The sequence below is a fragment of the Pristiophorus japonicus genome, chromosome 7 (assembly GCF_044704955.1).
Source record: "Pristiophorus japonicus isolate sPriJap1 chromosome 7, sPriJap1.hap1, whole genome shotgun sequence".
In the NCBI taxonomy this organism is placed as follows: Eukaryota; Metazoa; Chordata; class Chondrichthyes; family Pristiophoridae; genus Pristiophorus; species Pristiophorus japonicus.
The window spans coordinates 94,128,710-94,147,231 of NC_091983.1; the positions used below are offsets into that span (position 1 = coordinate 94,128,710).

General features: G+C 46.9%; 1 protein-coding gene across 1 annotated transcript in view; it reads left to right on the forward strand.

The window, feature by feature from the left end:
• Positions 1-18,522, forward strand: part of LOC139266596 (exostosin-1-like) — a 365,501-nt gene that overhangs the window by 282,000 nt on the left and 64,979 nt on the right. The window contains exons 8-9 of the mRNA XM_070884192.1: positions 7,174-7,263; positions 16,527-16,687. Coding sequence (XP_070740293.1) covers positions 7,174-7,263; positions 16,527-16,687 — 251 coding nt within the window. The remainder of the gene's footprint in view (positions 1-7,173; positions 7,264-16,526; positions 16,688-18,522) is intronic.

Consider the following 18,522-nt stretch of genomic DNA (forward strand, 5'->3'; position numbering starts at 1 on the left):
TCTCAAAATTTCTCAATTTGCTGCACATAGCTCCATCCGTCAAGTGACAGTTGCTCTCTATAAGTGACGGAGCAACTACATTTCCTTCCCGATGACCAGGGAGAAGCAGTTGTCGTGGCAGACCGGATTCGTGCGAATTGCGGACTTTCCCAGGATTCAGGATGTCATAGATACCACCCACGTCGCATTGAGGGCGCCACAGAACAATCCTGAGATGTTCAGAAACCGCAAGGGATTCCACTCCCTCAATGTCCAATTGGTGTGCGACCACCACTGCAAAATCATGGCAGTTGATGCCCGGTATCCTGGCAGCAGCCACGATGCTTTCATTCTGCACCAGATCTGTGTGCCTGGCATGTTTTCTGGCCCAAACCAAGATTGCGGCTTGCTGCTTGGAGACAAGAGCTACCCACTGTGCACTTGGCTGCTGACGCCCCTTCGCAACCCCAGGACTGCTGCACAATATGCCGACAATGATTCTCATTCAGCCACCAGATGCTTAATTGAGCACTACATCGAGATCCTTAAGCAAAGGTTCCATTGCCTGGATTGCTCTGATGGAGTGTTGCAGTGCTCGCCTGAGTGGGTCTCCCTATTCGTGGTCGTCTGCTGCATGCTTCACAAGCTGACAATCATGAGGGCACAACCACTGAAGGACGAAGCAGCAGTACCACCTGAGGAGAAGGAGGCGCAGGAGCACGACACGCAGGAGGAGTAGGAGGACCAGGATGCGGGACGCCTGCCACCCAGGAGGCGGCGTCGCCATTCAAACCCTGCAAGGGAACTGCAGAACTGTCTCACTGCTGCTCATTTCCAATGAGTTCATGCCCACTTCACCCTTCATCTTTGCATCTCCACCGCCATCCTTTCACACATCATTGCCTATAGTGAAATGAGAGACCTGCACAGATATGGGAACACAGAATAAAGATTTATTACACAAGAAAGAAAGGTGCAAAACACATGCAGATAATCATTTCTCACCCTTGTGCATCTCTCATTATAACCTCTCTTATGCAAACCTATTCTCGAACTACTCCGCTTAGTCTCCGCTGTGGCTGTATCATGGGACTAGGTAGGCTGCTGTGTTTCAGGTGTTGAAACTACAGATGTCCTTCTAGAACACCCTCGATCAGCCCTGGCCCTAGAAGGGCCGGCTGCAGACTGGGCAGCACCCTCCTGGGTGCATTCAGTCGGCTTTGGCTCAGGCGAGTCCATGCTTCTCGGCAATGACGGAGTGACAGGTCTGGGGTCAGGAATGCTGTGATCCTGAGAGAGCACATCATCATCATCCTGGCCCAAGGAGCCTGTGCCACTCCCCGGGGGCAGCACCTCATCATCGCCACCAATCTGAGGGAGCACAGGTCGGTGGTTTGACGCAACACCGGAAGGTCCCCCGTGGACCATGGTGGGTCCAGCCGCAATGGCAACTGTCAGCTCCCGCGTGGCATCCAGCCGAGACTGCATGAAAGCAGACACAGTCTCAATGCCACCAGAGACGACAGCAGTAAAACGCTCCGTGGCCCGACCGCGTACTCCCAGTATCTGAGCTGGTGCGGGTGAGTCTAGGAAGCAATGACGCGGGTGCTGCCAGCAGTGTCCCCCTCTTCCTCAGCCTCATTGGACGTGGCGTCAATAGATGGAATGGCGTCTAGGGTGTCATCGTGGCTTTGCCTCCCACTCACATCAGAGGTCTCTCTCTGGCTTTGGCTGCCAGTGCCCTCAATGCTGTCGTCCTGGCTTAAGCTTAGACTCGGGGTCTCATCTGCAATCATAAATGGCACAAGGGCTCCCGTGAGAGTGAAATAGGGCATTGTAGCATGCAGCCTGCAACTTGCACACTATCATAAGCAAACACGCAGTAAGCGCTAGTACTTTCAGGAAGAGATGGCATTAAAGGAAGGTCTTCACTTATCGATGCTGCCCCCAGCACGATTGACACGACTGGCAGCCATAGGGAAGGCAACATGTGGGCCCACTAGCCTCTGAACCCTTTCTTCCAGGTGACTGAGCTGCTGGATCTCTGGCTCACTACCACTAGCCCTCAATATGGTTGTGAGAAACCTTCACCTGCAAAGCAGATAAGACTTGCTGAGTAGCAGTGTCATGATGCCTCAGCAATGAGTGCAAGTGTGGGTACATTACATGCTAACTCTGACATGAATGGGAGCCTCCATTGCAAGAATGCACACATATATATACAGGCCTCAACAATCAAATGCTACTTCAGTGACTATATAGTGAAGGTGGGAAATAAGAGAAGGTGAAGGAGAGGCTCGCAGATGGAAGGTGAGGAGTTGGGAGAACATGTACTCACTTTCATCAGTTAAAAGATTTCATTGAGTGTTTGGCGGCATTGGGTGGCAGTGCGGTCATGAATGGAGGTCCCCGACACCTTCACAGCAATCTCTCTCCAGGCATTAATGAACACAGCACGAGCTGGTCTGCCTGTGTCGGGGTAAAGATTGCGCCTCCTTCCCTCCACAGCCTCGATGAGGGTCTCGAGTTCTACATCCGGAAATCTGCTGGCCCTCCTTTTTCATCCTGGATTCGAAATGCCTTCCAATCAAACTGCTTCCCTGTTCAGGGCCTCGCTGCAAACCCGGCCCTTTAAGAAGGCCAGGGAGCAGCTGGCACGTTAGCAGTAAATTGGCACCAGCTGAATTTCACGACCCAATTGCCACTCCACCCCCACACCGCTGCAAACAGCCTATTCCCGCCACCAATACCGCACCACTCCTTTTTTCAACAAAAATGCTAAATTTCGCTCCAATGGCCGCCGCATCCATTGTGGTGGTAATGAACGGCAATTAACAGTAGGTGCGCCTTGTTTTGGGCGGAGGGGAATTTCCACCCCTCTATCTCTATACCAATTGGTGTTTAAGCACAAAATAATTGAGGTAGCAATTGGACCTTGTTGCGTCCATTTTTCGGCAGAAAACGGTCAAAAAGGATCAATTTCAGGAGGGTATGTCCTGTGCCCTAGCAGCTGCCTAAAGCAGTCATTCGGTCGCTGCCATATGCTAATTAGTGGGCTAATACCTACATTAAGACACCTTCCTGAAATGTGGCTTCCCTGAGCAGAGGAGTTAACGGCCTGTTCTGCTCAGGTGTTCCTGCAATGGATGCAGCCTCATAAATGGCTGCCAATCAACAAAAGATCTTTTTTTTTCAAGAAAATACTCCTCCCAGCTTCATAGCACTCCGAAGAGCCACTGCCGGCCATGATCGCCCCCTCCTGTTTCCTTTCCTTCCCGGGACACACCATTGGTTTGATTGAAATGGGCGAGCTGCATCTGAAGGCGCGACAGGCACTGGCAGCTCATCTGAATTATTACAATGAGGCCCGAGGCCCAATTTCAGGTGCGCCTCGGGCCTCCTTGATTTGCCACGCGTTGCGTGCGCGTTGTCAGTTATGTGCTCGTAAAAAGGCCATTGTGAATATCTACCCCAATAATTTCTTTTAAAATATTTCTTTTACAGTGCTAGTTTTCCAACCAGGAGGGCATGGCCTCACCTGTCATGTGTCATGTGAGGCAGTGTGAAATCATGTTTCGTACCAACTAATTATCGCTGTTTAGCATAGCTATTATTGCACTGAAACAATCAAATTCCCATGTTCCAACTATGATTTTCGATACAAACTACTGATATTCCACAGCAAAATGATACCTAGTAACATCTGCCTCAGTACGAAGGAAGTGGCAGCTCAGGCAGTGAGACAGCCCCTGTGATAATATCTTACTTAGCAATAGAGCCGTAACATGTGACGTTCACTTGTTCAATTGCGCTAAAGGGTTGGCGCATGTGAGCATTAGATCTGTTTTATCTTTGATCGTAACAGCTGAGCCAATACCTTATTGCCTTTACATGACAGACTCTTAACAATATTGTACGTGTTACATGAATGTAATCATAATATTGTACACTGAAAGTTAATTATTTTTTTTCAAATCATTGTCAAGCCAGAACAGACATCTAATTTTTTTTCAATAATTATGAAGTTCAAATACTGTGCTATTATAGATATCTGTAGTACAAATACAAATTAATAAGGAATACTAATGTACACATCCCATTAAAAAGGAGACTATAATTATCTTTTCAGATTCAGCTGTGATATATTACATAGTTACCTGACAGCATAAATGTCCCAGCCTCCCGATTCGTGAATGCCATCAGACTTGCTGTGAATGGACTTTTTGTAGCTGGACAGTAATTCTAAGCTATTAAAATTTAGACCGATCCACTTCAAAAGTATTTCATCCATAAAAAAATGCTTTTACACAAGTAATTTTGAAAGCCTTTCAACTAATGTTTCTCCTTTTTGCTAAGGCCAAAATCAGACTGACAGAATCCCTGATTGTAGCATCTCTTTTAAGGGGCAACATCCCTCTTTTAAGGAAAATGGAAAGAATGCCTTTTTTTCCTCCATGATTAACCACTCACTGATAACATTGCACCCTCGGAGGTGACGTGTTTCAAAGTTGCATCTTCCTGCAGTTACATTGACTAGGTATTAATTTTGTAGAAAAAAACAGGTATTCACCCCTTTTGACAAATGAGGAGTGTCACCCTCTTATTGACATCAGGTAAATTTTCCTCTTTAACATTTCTGGCACAGAACTGCAGATATAAGATAGTGCAGATCAAAAATATGGACAATCGGATTATACCACCACAGTAATTAGGATGGGATTCATGGGGGTGTGGTTTTTGAATTCAGGCAGAGTTCAGGCGATGCAGCAATCATGACAACCGCTCAAAGTCCTTGACAAGAGGCTCAAGCCATTTTGAGGCAAAAGCCTCAATTGTTTAATGCTGGACCAGCACTCATATTCAGCTCACCAGTCAGCAAGACAAAATGCCCAGCGGCTCCGCCTCAGAGCCAAACCAGAAGTCTGCTGTTAAAGGGCTGATGTGTTGGCAGTGGGCCAGAAGATTTTTGTGGAGCCATGAATGCTCCTTCTGGCCCCACAAAAAACTTTAAAAAAATGTACTTACCTGTTTTCTGAGAGTCCTGCAGCGGCCCTTTTAAGGGCCAATGGTTAGGGCGCTCAGCGAATAGTATCAATGAACGGAGTGTGCGGAGTGCACAGCTTACCCATTGGCAGTTTAAAATTGCTTCTGGCATAAGATCCCAATTTGCATATTATTAATAGACTCCTATCTGAAACAGGCAGGCACCTGGGCCGCACTAGTGAAGGCCCTCAGGAAAATGACAGCGGGCAAATCGGAAGCAAGAACATAGTGGTAGAAGGGATATAAACTTCATTACCATTTAGGTACCTTATTCAGATGTTCTAGAACTGGAGCACTGAGTACAGTTCTGGTCTCCTTACCTAAGGAAAGATAAACTTGTCTTAGCGCATCAAGTTTGACCCCATGCTTAGAACGGCGCACCTCCGTGAGCTGCGCCGACTTTTTAGAACAAAAACGGCGCCTAAAAGTTACCTTGCTAGTCTCCCTGCAGCTGGAACGATGAAGGCCCTCGGCATAGCGCAGCACAAGGGGCGGGAGGGCGGAGCCAGGTCCCGGCGTTGAAAACAGTGCCGGGACCTCTGCACATGCGCGCTAGAGTGTGCGCGCATGTGCAATAGCTCCTCGCCCCCAAACCTGTGCAGGCTGTGTGGGAGGGGACCGAAGCACACCGTCCCTAGCCCTGGCCGAATGGGCTCCCCGCTGCGACCTGCGGGAACAGTGCCTGCCGTGTTCAGCCGGAAGTACTATAAAGAACAAAGTCTGGAATGAGAAAGGGCCATTTGAATCATCAAGCCTGCACCATCCCGAATCCATGCCTTATTATTGTATCATGGAACAAGGAGGGAAGTCAGTGAGCATTTATTTACGCAAAGAGTAATGACATTGTGGAAGAAGTTGCTCGAGAGAGAGAGAGAGAGAGAGAGAGCAATGTGTTTAAGGTTAGTTTCTGGAGAGAAAATGATTGAAGGGTATGGAGAAAAGCTGGGTTTCTGGGGTTGAGATTATTTAAAAAGGGATGGGCTTGTTCCTAAACATGTGTCTGTTCTCCCCCACCCCATGGAGTTGTGTGTTGTTGCATTAATTTCTGAAGAAGCAATTACAATGAGCTTTCTCACAGTGGCTCAGCCATTTGGGGGTTTACAATGACAAAGCTAAGAATGTATTGTTGTGCAGACAGCTTCAAATAATTTGATAAATGATACAAAAATCACTTGAGGGTGTAAAGATCCTGTGTTACTGGATGTTTTAAAGTACTTTATGCAGCTTTTATCTTCATCTATCTGTTGTGTGTAGATTTGTGTTAGTTTACCTAGGATTCTGTAAAAGCAATCAATATGGTAAAGGAGGGGCAGTTCTGAAGCACGTCTGATTTAGCAATGCATGAAACAGTAAGCTTGTAATCCAAAACGTATGTTCGGAGGAACTGGCTGAGATAGTCGGTTGTGATTAGGCATGTCAACAGTTAATTAGCAAATTTACTACGTCAAAAAATAGTTATGGTGTGGGATGGTGTAATCATTTTCAAAACATTTTAGTGATTGATTTATTGGTTGATTTATTGATTTATTTATAATTTATTATTGATGATGGCTCTTTATTTGTAAAAGTGAAATGTTTAATGTTTGTAAACCCTCCTCCTCCTCCCACCCCCCACCACCATCTCGTTCCCTGCCCCTAATTTCTAAAGTGTAGGCAAGGTTTTTCTGAGCGTACAAAAATCTACACTTACTCCATTCTAAGTTAGTTTAGAGTAAGTTTTCGCTGCCTAAACTTGCAAAACAGGCGTAAGTGGCTGGACACGCCCCCTTTTGAAAACAAAACTTCTAAAATGAAACTATTTTCACTAGAACTGGAGCAAACTAAATGCCGAGAATTGCAATTTCTAAGATGCTCCATTCTAAACTGGTTGCTCCAAAAAAAATTGGAGCAACTCGGGCCGAAACTTGAGGCCGAAGTTACTGAATAGTGGCATGTGTATTATTTATAGATTATCAAATGGAAACAAACTGGTATTTTAATTGAAATTAAGTAAAAGCTTAGCAGTAGAAAAGAAATTACAGAACTACATTTATGAATTACAAAGAAGTTATTCCAAATGAGCTCTTTATGAAAAAAAAAATTAGAAACAAGAATATTGGATGGTATGAAAGTTCATAAGGCTGTAAAACTATAGTTTTTGTATTTTTACAGAGTATGAGCAGCCGTTTCTTCCCATATGATGTCATCCAGACAGATGCTGTACTCAGTTTAGATGAAGATACTGTGCTGTCAAGCAATGAGGTGAGTCATTTTCAAGTTTAAAAAAAAATGCAATCTAATTGAATAGAATGCTTAACTGGTACACAGCAAAAGTTCCTCTTTAAATTACCTCCACTCCTTAGAACAAGATCCAAAATAAATGAAATATTTAACGAATTAAAGTTGTTAAAGACTTAAATCAGGCTTTGGACCAACAACTTTGTTAAATTTTAAAGCTGCTGGCCAGTAGTTGGGCAAATAGCCCAAATCTGTGGCAGCTGTGCTACATTTCTTGTCTGGAGGATTCTTGCCAGATCGCAAGTTCCGGGTTTTCATGCATGCACTTTGCGTGTTACGTGCAGCTCCAGTTTTTTGGCCGATAATTTTTCGGAGTTCTGAAAACTTTGTCAGTCGCACTTTTCATAGCGACATTGAGTGCTAGTGGGCTGGGGGCTTCAATCTGTACTTCACAGAGGCCTCATTGTGGAGGTTGAGCTTGCAGAGACAACGGACTCAATGCTAGCAGCGGAACTCCTCCTGCACATTGTGCGTGGCAGGGACGCACACGGGAGAAGGCAGCGCCGTCAGCAACGGCTCCAGAGGCAGCAAGGGACGCAACAGACATTGATGCCCAACATAGAGAAGGGCCTGGAAATGGCGACAGACCTCAACGCAGAGAGGTGGCCCAGGAAAGACATGCCGTGAGGAGGAAGGTCAGGTACGCTGATCCCCCGCACCAGATAGTGGGCGAGAGAGAAAGAAGGCGGGATGCACAGGAGCTGGATGCTTGCCAGCAGCAGGCTGCAGAGGCCGAGGAGCATGGAGAACATGAGGGAGAAGGCAATGAGCCAGCTGACATAGGAGGAGCCGACCATAGTGGTGGGGGAAGAAGTCCCAATCGTGCAGTCCCAGACAGCAGTTTTCCTTCATAGACCTTACAGATGACCAATGTCTCCGCAGGTTTAGATTCAGGAAGGACATCGTCAGGGAGCTGTGCAATCTCCTGTGGCCAGATCTGCAGCCTCAGACAAGGCTGAGGACAACTCTGAGCACGGAAACCAAACTGACCATTGCACTACATTTCTATGCCACTGGCTCTTTCCAATCTGCAACCGCAGTCATCTCAAACATTTCTCAGTTCTCCACCCATCTCTCCATCTGTCAAATGACAGATGCTCTCTGCAAGAGAAGGGGCGAGTAGATTTCTTTCCCGATGAGCAGGGAGAAGCAGATGGAGCAGCAGACCAGATTTTTGTGCGCATTGCGGAGTTCCCCAGGGTTCAAGGTGCCATAGATTATACGCAAGTCGCATTGAGGGCCACAACACAATGCGGAGATGTTCATCAACCGAAAGGGATTCCACGCCCTCAACGTGCAGCTGGTGTGCGACCACCACCACAAGATCATGGCAGTTGATGTCCAGTATCCTGGCAGCAGCCACGATGCTGTCATCTTGCGCCAGACCTGTGTGCCCGCCGCGTTTGCTGGGCCAAACCAGAATTGCGGGTGGCTGCTTGGTGACAAGGGCTACCCACTGTGCACTTGACTGCTGACTCCCCTTCGCAATCCAAGGACTGCTGCGCTACATGCTTACAACGACTCTCATTCAGCCACCAGGTGCCTAATTGAGCAGGCCGGGAGCGGAAGGAGCAGCGTGGCAGCCTGGCCCAGCAGGCTCAGCGGCCCCCAGCCTGTGAGCATCATCAGAGCAGGCCGGGGAGTGGAAGGAGCAGCGTGGTGGCCTGGCCCAGCAGGCTGAACAGCCCCTGGCCTGCGAGCACCATCAGAGCAGGCCGGGGAGTGGAAGGAGCAGCGTGGTGGCCTGGTCCAGCAGGCTGAGCAGCCCCTGGCCTGTGAGCATCATCAGAGCAGGCCGGGGTGCGGAAGGAGCAGCGTGGTGGCCTGGCCCAGCAGGCTGAGCAGCCCCTGGCCTGCGAGCACCATCAGAGCAGGCCGGGGAGTGGAAGGAGTAGCGTGGTGGCCTGGCCCAGCAGGCTGAGCAGCCCCTGGCCTGTGAGCATCATCAGAGCAGGCCGGGGTGCGGAAGGAGCAGCGTGGTGGCCTGGCCCAGCAGGCTGAGCAGCCCCTGGCCTGCGAGCACCATCAGAGCAGGCCGGGTAGTGGAAGGAGCAGCGTGGTGGCCTGGCCCAGCAGGCTGAGCAGCCCCTGGCCTGCGAGCACCATCAGAGCAGGCCGGGGAGTGGAAGGAGCAGCGTGGTGGCCTGGCCCAGCAGGCTGAGCAGCCCCTGGCCTGCGAGCACCATCAGAGCAGGCCGGGGAGTGGAAGGAGCAGCGTGGTGGCCTGGCCCAGCAGGCTGAGCAGCCCCTGGCCTGCGAGCACCATCAGAGCAGGCCGGGTAGTGGAAGGAGCAGTGTGGCGGCATACCACTCCAGGGAGCAGCACGTGCTGGAGCAGGAGAGCAATGGCAGTGAAGAGGGACGTCACCAAGATCCAGGTCGGTGATTGGGGCATGGGCAGCTACAGGAGGAACGGCGATGTCGGGGCGAAGGAGCGGCGAGAGATTGCAGGGGGATGTGATCGAGGTCCAGGAGAGGTGTGAGTTCAGGGCCCAGAAGCGGCGAGGGCCCAGGGGCAGCAGGGGCCAGTCCACACTGCGATATGTGTGCACACTAGGTCCGTGCAGCAGAGCTGGTCTCCAGTCGTCTTGCTTAATCCTTGCCACTGGACCAAGACCGTGTGGTGGCTGGTGTGCAATGACCACCACACATTAAAAAAATCCATGCACAGGCATCTTCCACCCTTCAAGATTTAGTTCGGGACCTGAATTTTAGGTCCTTCATTGGAACACCTGTGAACTTTTTGATGTGGAAGCAAGTCATCCTCGATTCGAGGGACTGTCTATGATGATGATGATGATGATGAATTGAGCACTGCATCAGGATCCTTAAGCAGAGGTTCCATTGCCTGGATCGCTTTGGTGGAGTGTAGCAGTGCTCGCCTGAGCAGGTCTCCCTATTCGTGGTCGTCTGCTGCATGATTCACAACCTGACAATCATGAGGGGCCAGCTATTGGAGAACGAGCCAGCAGTACCACCTGAGGAGGAGGCGCAGGAGGAGGAGGAGGCACTGGAGGAGGAGGAGGCACAGGAGGAGGAGGCACAGGAGGAGGAGGAGGTGGTGCTGGAGGAGGAGGAGGCACTGGAGGAGGAGGAGTCACTGGAGGAGGAGGAGACGCTGGAGGAGGAGGAGGCACTGGAGGAGGAGGAGTCACTGGAGGAGGAGGAGACGCTGGAGGAGGAGGTGCTGGAGGAGGAGGTGCTGGAGGAGGAGGAGGAGGACCAGGATGCGGCTCGCCAGTCACACAGGAAGCGTCGTCGCCATCCTGACCCTGCAAGTGAAGTGCAGACCCGGCTCATTGCTGCTTGTTTCTGAAGAGTTAATGCCCACTTCACCCTTCATCTTTACCTTTGTTTGAATGATGACTATTATTTGAATGGTGACAGATTAGGAAAGGGGGAGGTGCAACGAGACCTGGGTGTCATGGTACATCAGTCATTGAAGGTTGGCATGCAGGTACAGCAGGCGGTTAAGAAAGCAAATGGCATGTTGGCCTTCATAGCGAGGGGATTTGAGTACAGGGGCAGGGAGGTGTTACTACAGTTGTACAGGGCCTTGGTGAGGCCACACCTGGAGTATTGTGTACAGTTTTGGTCTCCGAACTTGAGGAAGGACATTCTTGCTATTGAGGCAGTGCAGCAAAGGTTTACCAGACTGATTCCCGGGATGGCGGGGCTGACATATCAAGAAAGGCCGGTTAGTTTAACATCGGAAGTGGAGAAAATGCTTGAAACTATCATTGAGGAAGAAATAGCGGGACATCTAGATAGGAATAGTGCAATTAAGCAGATGCAGCATGGATTCATGAAGGGGAAATCATGTTTAACTAATTTACTGGAATTCTTTGAGGATATAACGAGCATGGTGGATAGAGGTGTACCGATGGATGTGGTGTATTTAGATTTCCAAAAGGCATTCGATAAGGTGCCGCACAAAAGGTTACTGCAGAACATAAAGGCACGTGGAGTCAGAGGAAATGTATTAGCATGGATAGAGAATTGTCTGGCTAACAGAAAGCAGAGAGTCGGGATAAATGGGTCCTTTTTGGGTTGGAAATCGGTGGTTAGTGGTGTGCCACAGGGATCGGTGCTGGGACCACAACTGTTTACAATACACATAGATGACCAGGAAGAGGGGACAGAGTGTAGTGCAACAAAATTTGCAGATGACACAAAGATTAGTGGGAAAGCGGGTTGTGTAGAGGGCACAGAAAGGCTGCAAAGAGATTTAGATAGGTTAAGCGAATGGGCTAAGGTTTGGCAGATGGAATACAATGTCGGAAAGCGTGAGGTCATCCATCTTGGGAAAAAAAACAGTAAAAGGGAATATTATTTGAATGGGGAGAAATTACAACATGCTGTGGTGCAGAGGGACCTGGGGGTCCTTGTGCATGAATCCCAAAAAGTTAGTTTGCAGGTGCAGCAGGTAATCAGGAAGGCGAATGGAATGTTGGCCTTCATTGCGAGAGGGATGGAGTACAAAAGCAGGGAGGTCCTTCTGCAACTGTATAGGGTATTGGTGAGGCCGCACCTGGAGTACTGCGTACAGTTTTGGTCACCTTACTTAAGGAAGGATATACTAGCTTTGGAGGGGGTACAGAGACGATTCACTAGGCTGATTCCAGAGATGAGGGGGTTACTTTATGATGATAGATTGAGTAGACTGGGTCTTTACTTGTTGGAGTTCAGAAGGATGAGGGGTGATCTGATAGAAACATTTAAAATAATGAAAGGGATAGACAAGATAGAGGCAGAGTGGTTGTTTCCACTGGTCGGGAGACTAGAACTAGGGGGCACAGCCTCAAAATACGGGGGAGCCAATTTAAAACCGAGTTGAGAAGGAATTTCTTCCCACAGAGGGTTGTGAATCTGTGGAATTCTCTGCCCAAGGAAGCAGTTGAGGCTAGCTCGTTGAATGTATTCAAGTCACAGATCGATAGATTTTTAACCAATAAGGGAATTAAGGGTTATGGAGAGCGGGCGGGTAAGTGGAGCTGAGTCCACTGCCAGATCAGCCATGATCTTGTTGAATGGCGGAGCAGGCTCGAGGGGCTCGGTGGCCTACTCCTGTTCCAAATTCTTACGTTCTTATGTTCTTATGTTAAGACTGGATCAACTGGGCTTGTATTCACTGGAGTTCAGAAGAATGAGAGGGGATCTGATAGAAACGTTTAAAGTTAGATGCAGGAAGAATGTTCCCAATGTTGGGGAAGTCCAGAACCAGGGGTCACAGTCTAAGGATAAGGGGTAAGCCATATAGGACCGAGATGAGGAGAAACCTCTTCACCCAGAGAGTGGTGAACCTGTGGAATTCTCTACCACAGAAAGTTATTGAGGCCAATTCACTAAATATATTCAAAAAGGAGTTAGATGTAGTCCTTACTACTAGGGGGATCAAGGGGTATGGTGAGAAAACAGGAATGGGGTACTGAAGTTGCATGTTCAGCCATGAACTCATTGAATGGCGGTGCAGGCTCGAAGGGCCGAATGGCCTACTCCTGCACCTATTTTCTATGTTTCTATGTTTTCCTGGCCATCCCAATGAGCCCTTTCACACATCATTGCCCACAGTGAAATGCTATTTTGCACAGATATGGGAACACAAAATAAAGATTTATTACACAAGAAAGAAAGGTGCAAAAAACATGCAGATAATCATTTATCAGCGCTCTCTCCCTGGCCTTGGCTCACACTCGGGCTCTCATCTGCAAGCATAAATAACACAAGGGCTGCCGTGAGGGGGTGGTAGGGCATTGCAGCATGCAGGCTGCAACTTGCACACTATCATAAGCAAACACGCGGTAGGCCCTGGCGCATTCAGGGAGAGATGGCATTAAAGGAAGGCCTTCACTTACCCACGCTGTCCTCAGTGGGATCGGCACGACCGGCGGCCATGGGAAAGGCAACATGTGAGCCCACTAGCGTCTGGTGCCTTTCTTCCAGAGGAGTGAGCTGCTGTATATCTGCCTCGCCACCACCAGTCCTCTGTTGCTCCACTCAGTTGTGAGCAACCTTCGCCTGAAAACCAAAGAAGGCTTGCTGAGTAGCAGTGTCATGAGGCCTCAGCAATGAGTGCACAAGAGTGTGTCCATTACATGCAGCTGTAACTGTGACATGAAAGGGAGCCTCCATTGCGAGAACGCACACATATATATACAGGCCTCAGCAATTAAATGCTGCTTCAGTGACTATATCGTGAAGGTGGGAATTAAGAGAAGGTGAAGGAGAGCCTCGCAGATGGAAGGTCAGGAGTTGGGGGAACATGTACTCACTTTTATCAGATGAATTCTGTCGTTCAGCGTTTTGTGGCATTGGGTCACGGTCCGGTCATGAATGGGAGTCCCCGAGACCTCCTCAGCAATCTCTCTCCGAGCATTCATGAACACAGCGTGAGTCGGTCTGCCTGTATTAGGATACAGTACGTGCCTCCTTCCCTCCACAGGCTCGATGAGGGTCTCCATCTCAGCGTCGGTAAATCTGCTGGCCCTCCTGGCTACTGTTGGATTAGCTATGGCCTCCACTCAAACGGCTTCCCTACTCAGGGCCCAACTGCAAACCCGGCCCTTTAAGAAGGCCAGGGAGCACCTGGCTCATTATGAGTAAATCCGCAACAGCTGAATTTCATGGCCCAACCGCCACTCTGCACCCACACTGCTGCAAACTGCCCATTCCCGCCACCAATACCGCACCACTCCATTTTTTCAGCAAAAATGCAGAATTTTGCTCCAGTGGCCGCCGAAACCATTGCGGCATTAATGACCAGCAAAAAGCAATAGGTGCGCCCTGTTTCGGGCGGAGGTGAATTTCTGCCCCAGGTGCTCCCTCTGCTGGGAGTTTCCTAGTCAGCCTTCCAAGCTCCACCCTCGATAGAATTTAGCTCATCCAGTACTCTGGATCCTAACATGCACCAAGTCCCACTCACCCATCTGTTCTTACTGACCTCATTGTCTCCCAGTCCCCAACACTTCTGATTTACAATTCTGATCCTCAAGTTCAAATGCCTTCATGGCCTCACCCCTCCCACTCTCTTCCATCCCTACAACCCTCTATGAACTCTGCGTATCTACAACTTTGGCATCTCGTGCATCCCCATCTCCCTTTGCTCTGCCGTTGGTAGCCATGCTTTCGGCCGCCTCAGCCCTACCTTCCGGAATTCCTTGCTAAACCTCTAATCACTGCAGCTCTCTCTTCTCCTATTAGATCCGCCTTAAAATCTATTCTTGACCAAACCTTTAGTCACCCCTCCCTCTTTGGCTTATTCTCAATATTTTGTTTAATTATGCTTCAGTATAGCACCATGGGACCGTTTCCTATGTTAAAGATGCTATGTAAATGCTAGTTGTCGTTGTCATTATGTGGCCCACTTTGTTTGACTGCACATGTTAACGTCTAGTTGCTGTCATGTGTATACTAACTTAAGAGGCTACTCACACCAGCTTACAAGTAGAGCATAGTTTCTACATACATGTTGCACATTAGTTTCTGAGGCAGTTTCTCCAGCATAACATGAATCCTTGGTCAGACATCACTTCCTATTAGCTTAGTTTCCAGCCCACAATGGGTCATGGACTACATCCAGGCTTGGGCTGACAAGTAACAGGTAACATTTACACCATATACATGCCAGGTAATGATCATCGACAGTAAGGGAAAGTCTAACTGTTTCCCCTGATCTTCAACAGCACTACGAGCACTGAGTCTCCCACCATATCATGCATAGTAAATGAGGGCAGACCCCAGAAGGTTCAACAGGGTCACCCCATCCTGACTATTAAGCGCAAAAAGCTCACAGCATTCTGCTGATACCAATTAAGCACTGGGACCAGAAAATATACCGTATAGAGTCTGCACCATTACAAAAACTTGTCAAATTGAGCCACACAGTAGCAATGCAGCTGTTTCAAAACAGGTTGTTCCAATATAATGAGCCTGTTTGAAACATCTGCAATATGACATTACCACTCCTGTCATACTATTATGCAGTATAAATAAACAAAAAAAAGGCTTCATTATTTAATAACACAATACTCCTGTTTCAAAAGGATTACTATTGTGCTTTTATATATATATACCAATGCAATTGGGAGGATCTGAGTGGCACAAAACATTGTCCTTAAGCCTCAGTTCATGTCAGCTCAGACTGGTGAGATGGAAATTTGCTGTCTCTGACGCCTGTAAAGGTCCTACATGAAATAAGTCTGGATTCAGTTCCTTGAGGCAAACCTGTCTACAGGAGAAAAAAAATTGCCCAAAATTCAGCACTAATTGGGACTAAATTAGTGTTCTCACTCAACGGTGCAACATGGAACAGAAGAATATGTCAAGGAGAAAAGGCCATTCAGCCTTGTGCAGCTTTCAAAAAAAGAATAATTCATATAAAAAACATTGTTTTTTTCTCATTATTATTAAAAGCAAGGAATGGGAAGTGTGCTGAGCAGTAAGCTTCCTGACCCTGAGAGAAAGCAGCTAATGACTAATTGCTGCGCCCTATTGGGTATCATGCTAAAGAAATCTTGGAAAGCGTATGTTAAAAAATGTCTTTGGGCTTACCGAGTTAGTTTAAATAAAGAAAAATATATTGGTAACTGATAATTTATTAATAGTAAATGCAAATTCATGGGCATTGAATCTCCAGACCCATCATAATTTCACTTTCTATGTGTCTTTTGTGACCATGAGATAAATTATCTCCTGGGGTAAATTGAAGGAAATGAGAATTAAGTATATCATTTTTATTTAAGTAACTATGAAAGCAAACGGTACATTGACAGTACTAATTAAGATATTTCGAAGTAGGATAAACTTTTGTTTATTTCTTCATTCACGGGGTGTGACACAATTGCACAAGGCTTGGCACTGAGATAAAAATGAGCTTGTCGCAGAAGTGAGCAAATTGTCTCTGTCATTACAAAATGGTATATAGTTATGAGGTTTTGACTGTTTAAACAACAGAAGCTTCTGCACTGCTCCATGAAAAGTGTATGGTGTGAATATTTCCTCACATCCTATTTTGTGGAGAAAGGTCTATTATTTTTACTGGTTCTTGTTTTTTATTCTCAGAACCCCAAAACTTATGCTGCAAGGATTTTAATTCATGGCTGTTTTGGTGGGATCTGGGAACTGCTTTTGCTGGCCACCAAAGAAGAGGAAAACATCTGTTCCCAAAAGCCTATAGTTAAGTTTGTGACTATAGAACCAGTTTGTTGACCTTATCATCTTATTCTTAGGTTGATTTTGCCTTCATTGTATGGCACAGTTTCCCAGACCGTATCGTTGGTTACCCAGCTCGGAGTCATTACTGGGACAACAGTAAGGGGCGATGGGGGTACACGTCAAAATGGACCAATGAATACTCCATGGTTCTGACAGGAGCAGCATTTTATCACAGGCAAGTTCAAATTCACTTTGCTACATCTTTTATTTTATGAGGAAACCTGCATAATATACTCACTGCCTAGTAGAAAACAACACTTTGTCATGCTTGCAGTTCATCATTTTTATATATCTGAATTTTTAAAGTTATTTCAGATCTATTTAAACAACCTTGGAATAAATCAATATTTTATTTTACATTTCTTTACCATTCATTCATAATCTGAAGCATTTGGATGTTGCACAGTATTATTCTTGGAGATGAGAATAATTTGCTGTGTTCAGCCTCTGCTAAAAAAATAGCAAGCTAAAGAATTTCCTACAATACATTAAGCCTTCCTATGCTATTATCAAACACAATTATTTTCAGGTTTTAGTTCTTTATCACTTGTGGGGGTACTTTCAGATTTATATTTTGCATAGGATTACATAGGATATACAGCACAGAAACAGGCCATTCAGCCCAACCAGTCCATGCCGGTGTTTATGCTCTGCTCAGGCCTCCTCCCGTCTTTCCTCATCTAAATCTATCCGCATAACCCTCTATTCCCTTTTCCCTCATATGCTTGTCCATCCTCCCCTTAAATGCATCCATACTATTTTCTTCAACCACTCCCGTGATAGTGAGTTCCACATTCTCACCACTCTTTGGGTAAAGAATTTTCGTCTGAATTCCCTATTGGATTTCTTGGTGACTATCTTATATCGATGGCCTCTTGTTATGCTCTTCCCCACAAGTGGAAACATTCTCTCTGTATCCACTCAATCAAAACCTTTCATAATTTTAAAGACCTCTATTAGATCACCCCTCAGCCTTCTTTTTTCAAGAGAAAAGAGACCCAGCCTGAGACCCAAAAGCGACCCATTTTATTTTAAATGGGTAACAACCTGTACTCAAATAGTGGGACAACGTTCTAAGAAAGTAATAAACAGGTGCTATTCCACAGTGTAGTTCATAAGATTAAATTCACTGAGCTTCCTTGGTTGAAAATAAAACATATTTCAGCTGTAAATCACCCAGCTACCAAATGAATCTGTGGACTAGAGATAATCTATAAGTGTATATTAATGTAAAGCAAGTTTGGCATTAATGGAACATTAGCACATTTCAGTATACGCTCCCAAGATTCCTTCCGATTAATGCATGTTAACCCACAGACCCAATGTTAATTTCTTTTTGGCTTCTTAAGAGTTTGTCAAACACCAGTTAAAAAGTGAACATGTAAATTTTCTCACACTTCCCTTCCAACCCACATTCTAAGGCTGGTGTTAATCCAGCAGGGAGTGTTAAAGAAAATAAATAAATTTATGCAGTACCTTTCACAACTTAGGGACATTCCAAAGTGCTTCACAGTCAATGAAGTGTAGTCACTGTTGTAATGTAAGCAAATGCAGCAGCCAATTTGTGCACAGCAAAGTCCCACACACAGCAATGAGATAAATCATCAGTTATTCTGTTTTTGGTGATGTTGGTTGAGGGTTAAATGTAGATCAAGACAGCTCCCCTGCTCTTGTTCAAAAAGTGCCATGGGATCTTTTACATTCACCTGGGATGCAAAATAACCTTGTCGATTCTCTGTGCATAAACTCGTGTTGCCCTGCGTGATTATCTGCTTCACCCTGTGGACCTTGGTGGCTTGTTGATCTGCTTCATAGAGAGCATTATTCCACCACCTCACACCATAGATCTTGAATCAATTTATGCCTTTTGCACACTACTCAGCTGAAATGACCCGTAGTACCGGACTAGACATGGCAGTGGTGGCAGCAGCACTTATTGGCTGGCATCACATATGAAGGATAGCCACTTGGGCAAAGTATCAGGAGACTGGTTGTCATCATCCATTGACA